At 41.5% G+C, this 19,438-nt stretch overlaps 1 protein-coding gene across 1 annotated transcript in view; it reads right to left on the reverse strand.

Moving 5' to 3' along the window:
• LOC126248190 (uncharacterized) overlaps positions 1-5,232 on the reverse strand; it is a 378,208-nt gene extending 372,976 nt beyond the window's left edge. Inside the window, exons 1-2 of the mRNA XM_049949014.1 lie at positions 5,205-5,232; positions 4,334-4,419 (exon numbers count right to left, since the gene is read on the reverse strand). Coding sequence (XP_049804971.1) covers positions 4,334-4,419; positions 5,205-5,232 — 114 coding nt within the window. The remainder of the gene's footprint in view (positions 1-4,333; positions 4,420-5,204) is intronic.
• Positions 5,233-19,438: the final 14,206 nt, after the last annotated feature.

Raw genomic sequence — 19,438 nt, forward strand, 5'->3', positions numbered from 1 at the left:
GTGTCATCTATGAGTGCCTGGACACTAACTTTAGTGCCACTGACAGCCTTTACCCATGTCCAGAAGTTATTTAATTTTGCGAGAGGTCTTTTCATAAGATTCTGATACAATAGTTGTTGAAGGCTTCAAATAGTGTGTTTTTGGCAGCCAATGTAGGTCGTGTCCCCCCCCCCCCCCCTGTCCCTATTATGCTTTGTATTATACCTATTGTCCAGAAGCCACAATTTCCTTAGAAGTTACTTGGCAGGGACAGTATTACTTGGCAGGGACTGTATACAGTAGGGGGTACCTCCCATCATGAACTGTTGTACTAGATACTTATCTATTATAGTGCTTTGTCATTTATCTTTCTAAATGTGAGCCACATTTCCTCGATATGTTCCTGTTCAGAACTAAATGTTTCAAGGGCCTCCTTGAGATATAATATGAATGCCTCTTTGTATAGTTTGCTGAATGTGTAAATCTTTCTACTTTTTTTAGTTGTCCTATATACTTTGATAATCATTGTTGATACAACTGCCTCATGGCCTCTGATATCAGTTTCAATTTTGCCATTTTCAAAGATGTGAGATCTGTTTGTTGCCATTTGATCTAACAAATTTCCACCATGAGTAGGCTTCTAAACCATCTGTTCCTGATAGTTTTCAGAGGAAGAATGTAGTATTCTTTCAGAAGATATCTTTTCATGTCCACTCGCGGTATGGCTCGCTTTTGTGCTACCGCCGCTTACAATTTTTAAAAAAAGGAGAGGAATTGTCTCATAAGTGAAAAAACGGCAAGAGACTGCTATTTGTTGTTACTTACACTGCTGCTTTCTTTGATAATGATCAACAAGAACCAAATAATATACTGCGTATGATAGAAGATGTTCTGAACGAGAGTTAAGCGAAAATTTTTCTCCGTTTGAAAATCTTTGCAAACGCCTCTTTAGTACATTACATTCTTCACAGAAATTAGAGTCATCTTAGATTTAAAAATCCAGTCAGTTGCCGTGCTTCATTTCTGACTATCACTATTCAGCATAAGAACAATACGAATATAAACATGACATGATATTCTTGCGTGTTTGCTGTTGTCTCAGTCTAGTTTTGTAGTTTATTAGGCAGACAGGATTTAAATGAGATAGCAGCAAACACGAAAGAATACACGGCATTATGTTTACACTCTTCTACCTTTTCTTTTAATTTATTTGCTGACGCAGAGGTTTTGGTACCAGTATTTATCTTTGTGCCTGCAAAGCTGGCCTGTGTAGCGCTCATATATTCGACGGCAGAAGTTAGTTGTGGCGGCTTACTTTGAACTCCGCTTACTTTGAACTCGATTCTAAGCCGCAAACGGTTTTTTGGATTACAAAAACTGGAAAAAAAGCGCGGCTTAGATTCGAGTAAATACGGTATACATATGCAACAGTCAGGGAAACAGAATGTTAAGTATTGTGTGCCCTGAAGTTCCATTCTATATCTAATGTTCCTACTACTTATAAATGACTTAAGAGTCAGCAACCCCTTCCCAGAAGTGCATAAAATTTGCAGATGACACCAACATTCTGAGAAAAAGGAAGATTGTAGATGAACAGGAGAATGAAATCAAACCATTCATGTTACACGTAACTATCAGTTCTCCAGAAACAGCCTTATCATGTATGCAGAAAAGAGAGTAACTATACATTTAAATACTGCAAGAAACTACAAATAACTCAAGTCATATCATAATGTTATCTGGCAAACAATTAGAAATTGTAAACAGCACTAAATTTCTTGGGATATACATCCAAGAAAACCTAAAGTGGGACATGCAGTTAAGCTTCATCAATAAGAGATTGAGAACCATCTGCTATTGCATGAAAATTCTTACTGTGTGCAGAACACAAGAATTGTTAAAAAATATATATTACACACAAGTGGAATCACTTTTGAGATTTGGCATAATCTTTTGGTGCAATTCACCTGCCAGCAAAAGCTGCTTTATTGCCCAAAAAAGAATTATAAAGACCATAGGAAATCCAACAACTAGAAGCTCATGCAGGCCACTATTTAAGAACCTACAATTTCTTCTGCTACCTTGCTTATACATTTTGGAAGTTACATGTTTCATTAAGAAAATGACAGACATGCAAAACATTGAAACAGTTCATAAGTACAACACTCCGTGGAAAATGGAACTGCATAGTGAATACACAAAAACAAAACTTAAGACAAGATGGGCCTCTACTTGCTGGGGAAATAATTTACAATATGTCACCACAACGCATTAAGACACAACAAATTTAAGTAATTTTAAAGTGCCTCTAAAAGTATTATAGTGTTGATGAATATGTACAAATCTTAAACGTTATAGAAAGTAGTGAAACTAGCTGCTCCTAAAATCTGGATGAGTTCCTGTAGAATACTTCAGTCAGTAACATAATCAGTGTTAGTGTATGTCTTATAAATTGTAAAGATTTTCTAATCTTTAGATTTGTGTCTTTTTTACAAAGATAAAAACAATAAATTATAGTCATGAAGACGCCACAAAACTGTAAACAGTACTCTGCCTTTTTAATTAATGAGATTAACTGATGTTTCATAAGAATAGTATCATGATTTAACGCAGATTTGTTTCCTATTACCGAAAAAATGATTTTGTAAGCTATGATCAACAAAGTGATGTAAAAATGGTAAAATCCTCTTCCTTTTTTTAGCTAGAAAACTGTTATAAGTCTTTGAGAAGAGCATGAAGCAGTAAGCTATATGTATACATTTGCTTACAGTCTTATGTATGTAGACTTATTTATGTTGTAGTAGATAAACAACTCATAATCATCACATTACTTCATATTGTCTCATCCCACAAAAATTGAATTGTCCAATATCAGTTCGTTACTGTGTAGAAAAATGATGAAATGGGCCAATAAAACAATTAAGCAATCAATCAATATGTCGTGATAGTGTAATATGTAATAATTACTAACTGATTTGGATTTCAGTTAAGTCATTGTTCCAGAAAACGCCTCAATTGCTATTGAAATTTAACAGGATAGCAGGAAAGAGAGGCGGTTTGTCAGTTGCTGACATGCTATCTGCGGACTTTGCCTGGTTGTTGATAATGGGAAAAAAGGGACTGGCCCAACGGGGTCACTTGTTTGCTGTAATTGTTCCTTGTTGTTCAGCTTTTGCCGCTAGATGGCAGGGAGTGCCGTTGTTGGTCCGAGGTGTCGGTGAGGTCTGATGTTCAAGCCGATGCCACAGAAGTGCTATGCATTCTTTGGAAATTACAAATCAAATACATTATCATTGACCGCAGTTGTTGCGCTGAAAAAGACCTAAATAAGTTGGCTAATGGTTTTCAGTACAGTATTATGAAATAAACATGTTTCATTATTATTTTGTCTTTCCACCGATATAATAATATGCTGAAACAGCTTGCTTCCAGGCTAGGAAGTACACAACTTGTCTACCAAGGTACAGCTCGGTCAAGTGAAAAGATTGAGGCTATATTCAGTGGCGCATTTTGGAAACGCTTGATGTTCAGAACGTCTTTGTTTCATATTATTTTGCGCCGTTGACTTTTCTCCACAGAGGAAAGTATTACGGTTTGTTACAGGTTACATTAATTGTTTGAATTTTCATTTGCCCTGAAGCACATTCCTGACGCCGTGTACATCTGTCCGAAGCACAACACGATGCAGTGCTGCCTTTTGCTTGATCTGGCCTATCAATTTCCCTTTTTATTTGCCACATTCCTAATTAGTAGGCCTATAGCATTAGGGCATATGGTGCTAACATTTCTAATATAAGATTCATGTGTAAGGTCGTTACCTTTGCATTGAGTCAAAAGAGGATACGATGAATGATTTAATGAACAGCAAACTGACAATCACGGAATAATATTTCCTTATTACTGAGCATTACCGGTACTACACTTAATAGCACCTGCGTAGAGTATGTCGATAGTGGCCCACGCGCAGAAAGAGGAGTGAATTTTGTTTTTCAGATGAAATTAAGATCTATCTCACGGATTTAAGTTGCTTTATCGACAGTACTCACTGAAATCCGACGTTGAAGGAATCTAGAGTATACCTCATCATTTCGCAGAAAACAATTAAAATCTAAGATATAGCTTTGTCAATTCCCAACCACACAAACTAGTGGCAGAGTTCCTCTCTGTTTAAGCCAGTTTCACATTTATAAATAAATGCTTTAACTCCAGACTCCTTTCGGGAAAAAATCATGCAAACACTCCATAATAAGGTGCCCAAAGAGCGCAGTCTGTTGTAAAAGCTAGAACATGGACTTTCTTTATAATTGCGAAATAATAATTGAAAATTCAATAATTGCTATCAGATATCTAGTACCTTAGCAACGAAACGAGGTTGCAGCAGACCTCTTCGAGTCGTAGCCAGATGCAGATATGCGACATCGAAGCTCTGTGGGTCAAGGCCTGTTCATTGCCACCAACCCTTGAACATTGTAAAGCTGGTCACGTTTTAATGATGACTGCTGGACGTAATTGTGAAATCCTCGTGACGAGGATCATGATATACAAATATAGCGTAGCATGTTGTATCGTGGTTACATAGATATGCAAGACTGACATTTATTTCTCCAGTTGTCCTTAGTACGGGAATAGTTTGTTTCCAGCTACATAGGTGCTGTGTTAAAAATATACAACCAAAGGATAGTCATCTGGAAATCAAATTACTGTACTGTCAGCCTACAAGAAAAATAGTTTATACTCAGTTTCACAAAATAGTTCCTAATATTAAGAGAGAAGGAGGACATTACAGAAAATGACATTTTCCTTACGGTATATGTAAAGAGCTAGAAAATATGCTTACAGTGCTTAAATACGCGAAAAGTCGCACAGCTACACAATGATTTCAGCTATCAGGGATATGCATGTTGATCTGATATTCATGAGAGAATATAGCACATCCTTGGCCGGCAAAACCTCCCTTCAGTGACGCGGTTCGATGCATGGTTTGTGGCAAAAGCTCTGGACATACAATATACGTAATATTCGTGTTAAAAGGAAACGTATTTAAGCTGTATCAGGTGATAATATCAAAAATGTGTATATCTGTGATAAGTATAACATTAGAAATAGTATGTGCTGTTACACACTATTCCTTCTGTTACACTGGTTCGAGGACGCTGGGGCAACTGCGTCGGACTTGCTGCAGCAAGGTACGGCGTCGATGAAAGATGGCCACCATACGTACGAACCGGGCGGACGTGCCAAGCTGAAAGACATCTTCGTTGGGTCAGGGGCCTTTGATTTTTATAAGAAAAAGATATTGTAGTGTATTGTATTGGAGAAAGAAAAATGAAAAGCTTTGTATGAGCTTAATTTCATGTATCAGATTGTTCCCTGGTTATATTCACAGGATTAAGTCGCACTCATACGTGTGAGCAACCGGAGTTTCTGTTCTTATATGGACGATACAAATTTAATACGAAGAACGAATAAAAACTGAACAGGAAATGTTATTGATGGTAATTTAAAACTTTTATTGGGAAGTTACCTGTTGCAAGAGCGTTTGTTCTAGATGCTCATCGTGTTAAATCTTATGCAGATCACTTTACTGGACAGAACCGAATCATTAATTAAGACTGAGAAAAAGGGAAGTGGACCATCTACGAGACTGATGGTTTTCGATGAAGTAACTTTGGTCTTTGAACACAGTGTTAATATTCCCGATCAATTTTGAAAGGCTATTACAAGCTATTTAAGTAATATAGAGTTTTTGAAAAGTGAAAAGATGCCGTAATTTTTGACATTGTATGTCTGTGCGTCAGCTCAGAGATGAGTTACGTATGTGCGCTAATGACTGATTAGTTGCATGTGATAATATCGCTGGTCGTCTTAGCAACGGACGACAACAACGATATGTTGAGCTGCAAAAATACGTTATTGCTTAAGATTACGAGCAGATTTATTTATCACAATATCGCAGTTAATACCCGCTAGTCGTATTAAACAAGAAACAGCTAGGATAAAGTATTTCTGCGGAACAGGTGACTGTGATATCGACCCAGTAGGTATTGGTGGAACATTTTGCAACATTCTCGTAAAATTAAGGCCTTTGAAGGAAAATCTTATTAGCCGCTGTGGAGACTAGTTAGAACATTGAAAGATTGAACCCATCAACATACAGCATCAGAGTTGCTAATATCTTTAGAAACGTATTGTTATTAACGAATTACACGGTCAGGTCGCTTGACGGACAGAGTGAAGAAATAGTATGTGCACTTCGACTCTCCCCCAATAAGCTGCCTTATGTTATAAGAACCAATCAACTTTCAGGAAGTACAGAAGGATACTCACGAAGTTGTATCAGTCAGCCGGCCCCACATATTTGCACAATCATTTTTACAGGCACCATGTTTGGATAATCAATTTTCATAATCAATAAGTCAGCAAAAACGAAAGAAAAACTATTCATGTAACACTCAAAATCAAGGTCCATGAGTGTAGGCCTAATATACTGTGCCTACCTTCCTCCTGAACTTCATTCGTTCCAAACATTGAAAATGCTGCCCTGCGACCTTGAGGTCTTCACGCAAACACACCGTGGCGTCAGTCAAAACTCTGCAAGGGCACTAGCGAAGAATCATATGTAGAACACTTAATGATTCACACAACGTGAACGCATGTCTTAAAATGCGAACTGAAAAACTGCACTGGTGGCTATTAAAATTGTAACAGGAAAGAATCGCAAATAACGGAAGTTTACTTAATTTGCGTGTACTGTATAGTATGAAGAAATATGTAAGTGGCCTAGTTCTATACAGAGAGTAAAGTACACACCTGAAAGTCCATCTTCAAGGAAGGTAGCACTTAAGCTCCTAAAAGAAAGTGTGAAATTTAGTACACGAAGGGCCCCCCTCTGGCAGAAACAATGCCCCTATCCGCCAGGTCACATTATTATGCATATGTACTAACGGAGTTATCTTGTTCCTTTGTCATATTTGTTTCTGTTATGAACGCGTTCCTTCAATGTTTTCGAATTCCGCCTCTTTACATATTAGTCCCCTCATATTCTACGTAGAATTATCAAGTCTATCTGCATTTCCAGGACCCTGTCCCTTGTCACGCTTTGGTCGTTGTCGTAATTTTTCTGAGAAAATTCACTTTGTGAAGAATCTGATAAACAATCTTCGTTAAGGGCTACCAAACCGTAGCTATCAACAGCAAGGTTCTCAAATGTTAGGGCTCACAGCTCGGGGCCCTCTGGCTTGTTTGCTTTATATCAGCAATTCGTGCCTTAACCGTGGCTGACGAGTTCCATTTTCTCGAGGGCTATGTCATTAGGATTATCATTTAATGAGGCCTAGATGAAATGTTGATAGACAGCTTTGGTCTGGCTGCTCCACAGTGCTTGGGTAAGCGATGTTTCATGAAGGGCACAAGAATCGCAACAACTACCAAAGCATTTGTTTCTTTAGCATAATTTATAAAATACTCTCAGTGATTTTGTAAACAGACATGAGAAGTCTGAGTGCATCTCGAGGACCCACCAAATATGTTTTCGCAGAAGGCAGTCAAAGTGGAGAACGTATTTAGTTGGATATGCATATGGGAAAGGTTTTATGACATAAAATGTACTTTCATGTGCCGTTCACTGAATATAGAAAGGTTTATGACAGCCTTTGTCGTCAGATCCTGAATGTTATGAGGGGCGAATGTAATACATCTAAAACATTGATCAGTCTACAGCGAATGTGATACATCTAAAACGTTCATCAGTCTACCAAGAATATGGATGCATGGGTCAGTTACAGCAGAACTGTATGATGGAGAGATGTCTGAGGGACTTGAAGTGAAATGTGTGTACAGACAGACAGAACAGTTCAGAAATAGCACTGGGATGAATCATCAGATCTGCAGATGAATGACAGTGTAATGAATTAGAACTGGAGTGATTTGGTAAATGATGATCCTAATAAGATGTCGTTGTGATGATGAACCAAGAATGACAAACGCACAATGAGAAACACTGTGTAAATGGAACTGAAAGTAAGACGAAGTATGGATTAATGTCAATAATGTTGTAAGGAAAAGTCCTACTGACTGCCATTTGATTAAATTTCACACCAGTGATGGAATTTCAGTTATCTGGAAAAATAGTTCACCACATGTGTGTCTGCAGGACAATATTCAAGACAGTTTGCAAAATACAGTTTGCTCCAACGTTCTGTCATAAAAAGAAAAGCGTTATTCACGTAGCAGTACTTTAACGCTAAGTCAACTAAAAACGACCCTGACGTTTTCGAAATAAGGCTATGAGGAGAATCTGTGGACCTGTTGAAGAGGAGACTGAAGACAGGTGACAAACAAACAAATGTCTGACAAGTAGATATAGATTTGTAAACTTCAAGCGAGCTAGCAAAATGATTGAGGCACTGACCTCATATGTGGGAAATAGCTCCCAGTCCCCATTCTGAATTAAGTTTTTGGGGTGGTTCCGTTTGTTGTAAGGCAGGTGATGGAACTGCGGAAACCCACCGAAATGTTCTTAATTGGCATTCAATCTACCCCACTACAATGTCTCCTTTTTGTCTGAGAAGTCTCTGGTATGGTGTGGATGAGGCAATGGACGCATAAAAAGGAAGAATGAGCTCCAAGTCCTCATCCGGCATCAAGATTTTTTTTTTTTTTAGTTTTCCGTTAATCACTGGGGTTGTCTAGTAATCAGAATGAGGCACTTTTCAGCCAAATACCAGACGACGTGGTTCTGGGGCAGAGGGAGTTTCAATTGGGAGTATTTGCGAGGGGATTCGCAGTTCCAATATTTGCATTTCAACCAAGAGAAACCTCCTGAAAACCTTGGGCAGATCATGGGGTGGGAATTATTTTTAAATTAATTCCAGAACAACAGAACAAGATAAATAAATACAAAGATGGCCAATCAATTTCCCTGTCCTTGTCCAATCCAATTAGTGCTGAGGTCCGAATGTACCAGATATAGACGGGTTTTTATATTTTAATTTTCCTTCCCTTAAGGCAACGGGAAACCACCACTGGAATCACATCCTTGACGCTTATATGGTAGACCTCTCTGACGAGGCTCCTCCCATGACAAGACCTGCCGTAAGGCAGAACACGAAGTTTTTCCTTCCCTTTTACGTATACAGCTGTTAAAGTTTTCGTGAAAATCAGTTTAACATCTACAAGTTTTCAATTAAATCAGAGAGTGCCGAAAGTGAGTAGGAGTTCGTGTGTAGTAACGTTTGCAGGAAACATTCCGGACATGAAGAGGGGCTCGTTCACGGTCTGGACGCACCTGTTGTCAACAACAGCACACCCGACGCGGTTCGTGAGTCCATGGATAGAACCGGCAAATCAAGAGAAATTGAATAAGGCGATACAGAAAGAGATTGAGCCCCCTCCGTACTAATAAAAACATAGAAGGAAGACTGATTTTCCTGAACGTAGGCGGAAGCGACTGGAAGGAACGATATGGTCTCTATTTACAGTATTGCGAGTCATCGTTTACAGGCTTATGTTCATAGTTGTAATGCTTAGTGAAATATTGATAATTTTATATCTTGTAAACTGTGATACTGTAAAAGTAATCCGAGTTTGTTGCTGTCGTAGCTCTTAAACCAACTGCAGGGAACATGTAGGCCTACTTCTCTAGTTTTCGCGAAATGCTTTTCAAATGACGTATTTTTCTGAACTTCAGTTTCTTGGATGTTATGCTAGAGTGAAATGGGCATGTGACCATCGCCATTGGAATTTGGCTCAATGGCAGAGCGTTGCATGGTCTGACGAATCCCGACACCTTTTTCACCATGCCGAAGGGAGGGCGCGAATCCGCCATCTTCCAGGGAACAGCTCTTTGACATCTGTACTGCAGGACGGAGACAAACTGGCAGCGGCTCCATAATGCTCTGGGGACCATTCACGTGGGTATCCATGGACCCAGTGGAGCTCGTGCAAGGCACCACGACGACCAAGGAGTACCGTACACTGGTTGCAGACCATGCACACCCCGTCATGACGATAATCTTCCCGATGGTAGCGGCATTTCTCAACATGATAATGCGTCGTATCACATGTATCACAAGGCTATGAGAGAGAGGAGTGGTCTGAGGAACACAGTAACGAGTTCCATTTGATATGCTGGCCCCCAAACTCGCCAGATTGAACCCGATCGAACACATCTGGGATGTGACTGAACGTGGCGTCAGAGCTCTTAGCCCCCCTCCCTCGTATCTACGGGAATTAGGTGATGTGTTTGTGTGTAGATGTGGTGCGAACTCCCTCCGGCGACCTACCAAAGCCTCACTGTTTCCATGGCACGACGCGTCGCCGCTGCTTCTGTGCAGAAGATGGACATACCGGCTGTTCGGTAGGTGGGCATAATGTTCTGGCTGATCTTTGTATATTTACTCGAGTAGATCACGGGCATCCTCTTAGCATGAGCACTGTGTCACTCAGAGCAGCGTCCACCTGTGTGGCATAACCAAAAGCCTTCCAAATGGAGGCATATACTGTTGAGGAGAAACACGTTACTTCTTTACTTGAGTGGCTATGGAAAGAAACAGAAACCAAGTATGGTAAAGATCCTCTAGATTAGATTAGATTTACTTTCATTCCAATTGATCCGTAGTGAGCAGGTCCTCCAGGATGTAGAACATGTCGGAAAACAATAATACATGGCAAATATTTACAACTCAAACAAATAAGCTCCTACACTGGCCGTACACACTGAATAGTGCACGGTACATCCAAACCGTCATCGAACCCATCGTTCTACCATTCCTAGACCGGCAAGGGAACTTGCTGTTCCAACAGGACAATGCACGTCCGCATGTATCCCGTGCCACCCAACGTGCTCTAGAAGGTGTAAGTCAACTACCCTGGCCAGCAAGATCTCCGGATCTGTCCCCCATTGAGCATGTTTGGGACTGGATGAAGCGTCGTCTCACGCGGTCTGCACGTCCAGCACGAACGCTGGTCCAACTGAGGCGCCAGGTGGAAATGGCATGGCAAGCCGTTCCACAGGACTACATCCAGCATCTCTACGATCGTCTCCATGGGAGAATAGCAGCCTGCATTGCTGCGAAAGGTGGATATACACTGTACTAGTGCCGACATTGTGCATGCTCTGTTGCCTGTGTCTATGTGCCTGTGGTTCTGTCAGTGTGATCATGTGATGTATCTGACCCCAGGAATGTGTCAATAAAGTTTCCCCTTCCTGGGACAATGAATTCACGGTGTTCTTATTTCAATTTCCAGGAGTGTATATGGGAACATTTCTATATGTCCTTCTTGCATTCACAGCCGAGAGCTGCACCTGGTGGCGAAAATTCGAACTAAGTTCTTTCCAGCGTAAATCGGTTCTGTATTAACGCAATAGAATATCTACCAAGTTTCGGTGCCATTTCATAATTACAGCCCACACTGGACCTTCACGAGTAGTTGCACTTTAATTATAACCATCGAGTAGGATACGATACGAATTGATATAGAAAGGCGTGGTGAACAGCCTGGCGTAGGAGGAGAAAGTTATTTTCTTATTGGGCAATCATAAGGCCATAAGTGATGAAGAAGTTTCTGAAAGTGTTCATTTAAAATTCAGTAGCGTATGACTGAAGAGTGCGAAATACATTTGACTTTATGTCTATTGGTTGAGTACAAATAAAGAACAGTTGGACAGACAGGCACTGGAAGAAGGGACCGGCAAACACAAGTAAAGAACAGAAACAGACTGATGAGGAATGTGTTAAGTCATTGCGAACTTACTACCGCTACAAAGCCCAGAGCAGCAAACAGGAAAAATTACAGGGGATGAAATAGATGTAGCAGTTTTCTGAGGATACTGATTATAGAAGATCTGCTGAAACGAGTAGTCAAGCACATAACTACAGACTGGTGTCACACAAGTCAAATGAGTGGGAACTGTAACGCTTAACGGTTTTTCGCTATTGCAAACCAATAAATAAACAGCAGAGCAGCGTTACAGTTAACAGGACGATCGTCGTGCAAGTTGAACTATTTGCAACTGCAGCGTGACAGCGGTGTCGTCTGATAATACGATGGCCACTCCGCACTGTATCACTAACAGAAATAGCCATTCGTTGCATAACGGGGCACGGATACGCAGCAGGTGAATCCTCTTTGCCTTGGAAGACAGAAGTGAGGAACATGGCTTTCTTTTTAGTTTGTTTCGGAATTCCTTCTTAACTGATTCATCGTTTCTGGCAAGCGTAGTATTTAACCGTTATCTTTTGGTGCATTATCTTTTGTCAACTACCAGTCCAATCACCAGAGTGGAGATTTTCACCGCTCGTGGACTGGGTATTGTGTAGTCGTCATCATCATTTCATCATCACCGACGCGCAAGTCACCCTATGTGGCCTCACCTGCAATAAGACTTGCAACCCGGCGGCCGAACTTCCCCGGTTGGGGCCTCCAACAGAGCCACACGATTATTCCATTTCATTTCAACTACAATAGAAAGTTTTCGGTTACTACCGAAGTTTTTGATGTTAGTTATTAATCTGAGATTGAGAAGACGGGTTGAAGAAAATGGACATAGCGCAGCGCTAAACAGTAAAAATAGAGTGACCTGACAATTTTCGGAAAATAGAATTTTAATACATTTAATCCAAACCAAGAGCAAGTCACACATATCTACGTGATTACTCTGCTATTAACAATAAAGTGCCTGGAAGAGGGTTCAATGAACCACCTTCAAGCTGTCTCTCTACTGTTCCACTTTCGAACGGCGCGCGGGAAAAACGAGCACTTAAATTTTTCTGTGCGAGCCCTCATTTCTCTTATTTTATGGTGATGATCATTTCTCCCTATGTAGGTGGGTGCCAACATTATGTTTTCTTCATGAGAAGATCCCGTCGCAACGAAAAACGCCTTTGTTTTAATGATTGCCACTCCAATTCATGTATCATGTCTGTGACACTATCCCGCCTATTTCGCGATAATACATAACGAGCTGCCCTTCTTTGTACTTTTTCGATGTCATCCATCAGTCCCACCTGATGCGGATCCCACAACTCACAACAGTGCTCCAGAAGGTGGACAAGCGTGGTGCAAGCATTCTCTTTAGTAGCCCTGTTGCACCTTCAAAGTGTTCTGACAATGAATCGCAGTCTTTGGTTTGCTCTGCCCACACTATTATCTATGTAGTCGTTCCAATTTATGTTATTTGTGATTGTAATCCCTAAGTATTTAGTTGAATTTACAGCTTTGTGTGACGTACAGCGTTATCGGAATTCAGTGGGTTTCTTTTAGTGCTCAGGTGAATAACTTCACACTTTTCTTTATTCAGGGTCAACTGCCACTTTTCGCACTATACAGATATCTAAATCATTTTGCAATTCGTTTGGGTCATTTGATGACTTTACAAGACGTAAATGTCAGCATCAACTGCAAACAAAATAAGACGGCTACTCAGATTGTCTCCTATGTCGTTAATATAGATCAGAAACAATAAATTACCTAAACTTGTTATTGGGGAGTACTACACTGTTTGACAGTTAATGAGGAACAACTGACACTTTGCTAAGGAAAAGCTGCCAACTGGTATAGAACACACAACCAATGATGGTAATAGGAAATGTGTAGAAGCCTGTGCACGAACGCTCTGTACGCATTCTACAGTTTGTGCAGTATGGTGTTTACGAAGGCTGTTGTGGAACCGATTAGTGCGACGTTCCATGTGGTACGGCAACATATCAGCCAGACGTCATTTGAGTGCTTACGATCGTGGACGAGCAATTGGGCGGCTCGAAGCTTGTCAAACTGTCACTACTCTGGCCACAGTAACGGCTGTGTTCATTAGTGTCATATTGCGATTAGAAATGGCCACTGAAGGTGAAAATGCTATGCCGATGGTCGCAGGTGGACTACCAAGTCGCCCCAGTTGCGAAAAGGATCTGACGTCTCACTCCTAGGCAAATCGCTGCAGACTTTGCAGTCGCTACCGGTATACGTTTCTCTGTCAGAACCATTTCGCGGTCATTAAATCAGGTTGTTTTGTCTGCTTGGAACCCTTTTCACTGCATCCCACTTCAACTACACCATCGCCGAGAAAGAGTTCGTTGGCGTGGCGAGCATGTTGGCTGCGATCAGATGAGGTGGCGAACATACCGGAAAGTTAATATATTGAATGTATGGAATGGCCTGCATACTCCCCGGATCTAAATCCTATAGTGCGTGCCTAGGACGTTCTTGGCAGACGCGTTTTTGAACGAACACTTTCTCTCCGAACCGCGCAAGAACTTCAAAAATGGTTCAAATGGCCCTGAGCACTATGGGACTGAACATCGGAGGTCATCAGTCCCCTAGAACTTAGAACTACTTAAACCTAACTAACCTAAGGACATCACACACATCCATGCCCGAGGCAGGATTCGAACCTGCGACCGTAGCAGTCGCGCGGCTCCGGACTGAAACGCCTAGAACCGCTCGGCCACCGTGGCCAGCGCGCAAGAACTGAAAACCGCCTTGAGAGAGGAGTGGGATAGCAACCTCCAAGGACTCCTCAACAGTTTGGCAGCGAGCGTGAATAACAGATGCAAAATGTGCATTAGTGTCCGAGGAGAACACGTCCGAGAACGACCTTATTGTTGGGAGTCCGATCTGTGTCAAATATGAACATTATTTGTGTCTGTTATCCTGCTTTCCCATGTGGCGGCAGGAAGGGCATCCGGCCACCCCTTAAAATTAACATGCCAAATCCGATTAACCATGGCCGACCCTGCGTAACCGCGGGACAAGGCGCAAGCGATAGATAGAATCCTGCTTTCCCACGTGGTGGAACGTGTACTGCTTTTTCTTAGAAATATACCACTCCACCTATACTATGTATGTACTGTGTTTCATGTCGTCCGTCATTGCCTGTGTTTATTCCTGTCCACCAACAATGTCTCTGTTTCTAAAGTAGTTGTAAGCAGTGTAGAAAACAAAACGAAAGAACGGAAGATTAGGCTTTAACTCCTTGTCGGTAGCGAGGTCATCAAAGGCGAGTCATCTTGACTTGGACAATGAAGGCAACTGGCTGTACCAGTTTTTAAACGGAGTGTCTTTCTATCATCGTTGAGCTACAAAGGAAAAACGCGTTAGTCCTAAATCACCGTGGCCAAATGGAGATTTGAACGCGGCTCCAGAAATTGTGCCTGCTCGCTAAGTTAGAAAACAAGAAGTATAACCAGGCAATGCGTGATACTGTTGATTTTTCTATTCATGACGCTTAGCTGAGGGAATTTGTAGATCGATTCGAAGTAATGTCTCACTATACCAAGAGATTACAAAACAAGATAAAAGATAGAGAAAGAATCGAAAGCAGAGATAATATGACAAAATCAAAGAAACAGACTACAAGCATCTAAAGACTATGAGTATGGTATGGAGACTGTTATAAGCTAGTGTTTTGTCACTGGCGTCGCGTCGCTTACCCGCCGGTAAAACGTAATGCGCCTACTCTGTTTTGAATCTAAGAAGAAAACAATTTGCGTAGTTTCGAGATTAAGCTTGTTCTGATTGTAACATCTGCTGACGCAGCAGAGTCGATAGCGTGCTGGTAGGTCACAGTTATCTTGTAACGCGACGCATGCAACTTTTCCACCAGACGGAAGCGATCTCATCACTTTTCATATGTTGTTCGAGGTCTTTCATTAATTGTTTCGTCCTGCTATGCAATCATTTTCCTGGGGAAAGATTTTGAGCATTTAGAAAGGCAATGTGTTCCGTCACAAGCGAAAGGTGCACACAAAACATTTCTACTTTTTAGAGATAATGAAAAATAATATCCAATGTTATACCAGAGTTCTCTTCATAAAAGGGAAGCTGTCCTAGGAGAAGTTTTGAAGTTTATGTGCTGAAAATATACTCATTAGTTTCACAACTGATTTCAGATTTCGTGATAATAATGAATGAAGGAAAGCTGGCAATTAATGTTTCACGAAATTTGTTCACGTAGGCTGCATTTTTGGAAGACGGCCTGTTCCTCTGATTAGTGCCCCACTAAATGAAATTTGAAGATCAACAAGCTCCTGTTCGCGTTATTAATCATCAACTATAAAACTTACGTAGCCGATCCTTTCTATAAACAGCATAATGAGATGAGAACTTCATCAACGATAGCGGTGCACGAAGGGTCCTACACAGTCGCTGTTGTTATGAAGCCCTCCATATTATCCGAAGTTCATTACTAGTGAACAATAAGCAGCATTCATAAATATTGTTATTATGATCGTTTTAATGTTCTGACACCTGACTTATCGCCATTCGCCTTCTCGCTTCCCAGTACAATGTTGTTAAGTCATAATTACAAAAAATGGTTCAAATGGCTCTGAGCACTATGGGACTCAACTGCTGTGGTCATAAGTCCCCAAGAACATAGAACTACTTAAACCTAACTAACCTAAGGACATCACACACATCCACGCCCGAGGCAGGATTCGAACCTGCGACCGTAGCGGTCGTGCGGTTCCAGACTGTAGCACCTTTAACCGCTCGGCCACCTCGGCCGGCTCATAATTACAACCATTTAATTTTGTACACTGTTTTAAATGTTCTTTGTTCATGGTCGAATCAATATTGTGATACATAAATAACACATTCTGGAGACGGCAGGATGGAGATCTTATGTAGATAAGTGGCCAGATAATCAAGTGTAATATGCCCATTGCTTCTCTTCTTGGTCCGTCAGGCACTACAGAGTCGTCCATGAGGTTTTACCAGATTTTTCCATCAGACGCGATTTTATTGGATTGTTTTAATTCTTTTTGAAATGTGTTGTTAATATACGACATGTTGGTTTTTCCAGTCTCATTAATTTTTGTGACCTTTTTAGCTAGAAAATCTGATTTCTCATTACCATCTAAGTCAAAGTGAGATGGTATGCACTAATTGCAATTATCTTCGGAATATCATTACTGTGCATATTGATGACGGGGAGAAAAAGAAGAGTTTAACATCTGCTCGACGTTAAAGCTATTATGGACCGAGTCTGGGCAACGAATCAGTTGAAGCCTTATCAAAGAAATCATTAGTACGTTAGCTGGACTAATTTGGGGACACTATAGACAAATTAAACCAGCGTACCTGGACGGCGAAGTAAGATCCACTTTTCCGGAATACGAATCCGTTTCCCTTAACGGCGTTTTACAATCCAGTGACAAATGTCATGGGATATCTCCTAATATCGTGTCGGATCTCCTTTTGCCTGGAGTAGTGCAACTCGACGTAGCATGGACTCAAAAATTCATTGGTAATCCCCCGCAGAAATATTGACTCCTGCTGCCTCTATAGCCGTCCGTAACTGCGCAAGTGTTGCCGTTGCAGGGTTTTGTGTACGAACTGACCCCTCGATTATGTCCCATAAAACCGAGCAAAGTGACGCAGTGGTTAGTACACTGGACTCGCATTCGGGAGGACGACGGTTCAATCCCACGTCCGGCCATCCTGATTTAGGTTTTCCGTGATTTCCCTAAATCGCTTCAGGCAAATGCCGCGATGGTTTCTTTGAAAGGGCACGGCCGACTTCCTACCCCCTCCTTCCCTAATCCGATGAGGCCGATGACCTCGCTGTTTGGTCTCCTCCCCGTAATTAACCCAACCCCCCCCCCCCCATAAATGTTCGATGAAATTCACGCTGGGTGATTTGGGTGGCCAAATCAGTTGCTCGAATTGTCCGGAATGTTCTGTCAGCCAATCGCCAACAATTGTGGCATGGTAACATGGCGCATTGTCATCCATAAAAATTCCATCTTTGTTAGGGAATATGAAGTCTATGAATAGCTGGAAATGCTCTCCAATTAGCTGAATATAATCATTTACACTCAACGATCGGTTCAGTTGACCAGAGGACCCAGTCCATTTCATGTAAACGCAGCCCACACCATTATGGAGTCACCACTAGCTCGCGCTGTGCCTTGTGACAACTTGGGTCCTTGGCTTCGTGGGATCTTTGCCACACTCGAAACATATCATTAGCGCTTACCAACTGAAATCGGAACTCATTTGACCAGGCCTCAGTTTTTCTGTCGTCTAGAGTCCAACCGAGGTGGCCACGAGCCCAGGAGAGGCGCTGGAGACGAAGTGGTGCTGTTACCAAAGACACTCGTAACGTTCGTCTGTTGCCATAGCCCCACTGTCCTAATGGATACTTTCGTCGTACGGCCCACATTGATTTCTGCGGTTATTTCACGCACTGTTGCTTGGCTGCTAGCGCTGACAACGCAAAGGCTGTTAAGTGAAGGCCGTCGGCCACTGCGTCGTCCGCGGGGAGAGGTAAGGCCTGACATTTGTTATTCTCGACGCACTCTTGACACTGTGGATCTCGGAATACTAAATTTCCTAACAATTTGTAAAATGGAATGCCACGTGCGTCTGGCTACAGCTACCATTCGGTGTCGAGATGTGTTTAAGTGGCGTGACAAATAATTTGGACAATTTGTTTGTATCGCACATGTCAATGCTCTTCAACAATCATCTCGGAAGAAGATGTTGTTAGTTCGACAGAGAGATTGCCAGGGCCTGAAGACTATCTTGCTGGAGTAGACCGAATGCTTGTGGATAAAGAAAAAAAGGGCAAAGCAGAGAAAATTGGAAGAGTAAAAGCAAGAGAAACAAAAGTGCAGCATCTGCTTCTGCAACTTTTGATGTACTTCCTTCTTCATCATCTGAAGAATCAGATAAGGCAATTTCAAGTTCAGATGAAATTGACGTTGGTGGTGGTGAGTTTTTAGAATGTGCTTCCGGGAGTAGATGATTGATGAAATCTGTGGCGAGGTAATAAAATTTAATTACTGCAAAATTAGTGGCTGACTTGAATAGATGCCAGCTTAGCGTCAGAGATTCTGTATAAAATATTCTTCAGGCGACAGCAGAGGCATTTGGTCACAGTACTGAAGACCTCAGTATTAATAAATCCTCTCTTCATAGACTCAGACGGAAGAAGAGAAGAGAATGGTCTGGAATAATAAAATCAGCTTTCAAGAATGGTATCCCTGCAGTTCTTACTGTTCATTGGGTTGGTAAACTGTTGTCAGAATTAAATGCCAGGGCCCAAAAGGAGAAAGACTTCCAATCATTTTTTACATTTGGGAACAGCGAACTGGCGTTCCAAAATTACGTAATGGTTCTGGTGAAGTGCAAGCGAGCGCTGTCTGGAAAGCATTAACATAATGAAGTATTGAAGACTGTACAATTTCTCTTCAGCGACACAACTGTTCCAACTACTGGCCGTCTTAGTAGGCATCTTATTGGAACAAAAATTGGACAGGGGGTTGTTGGATTTCGCAAGCCATCATCTCATTGAAATAAAGTCCCGTGCCTGCCGGTGTGACCGTGCGGTTCTAGGCGCTTCAGTCTGGAACCGCGCGACCGCTACGGTCGCGGGTTCGAATCCTGCCTCGGGCATGGATGTGTGTGATGTTCTTAGGTTAGTTAGTTTTAAGTAGTTCTAAGTTCTAGAGGACTG

Source organism: Schistocerca nitens, chromosome 1 (genome assembly GCF_023898315.1).
Source record: "Schistocerca nitens isolate TAMUIC-IGC-003100 chromosome 1, iqSchNite1.1, whole genome shotgun sequence".
Taxonomy (NCBI): Eukaryota; Metazoa; Arthropoda; class Insecta; order Orthoptera; family Acrididae; genus Schistocerca; species Schistocerca nitens.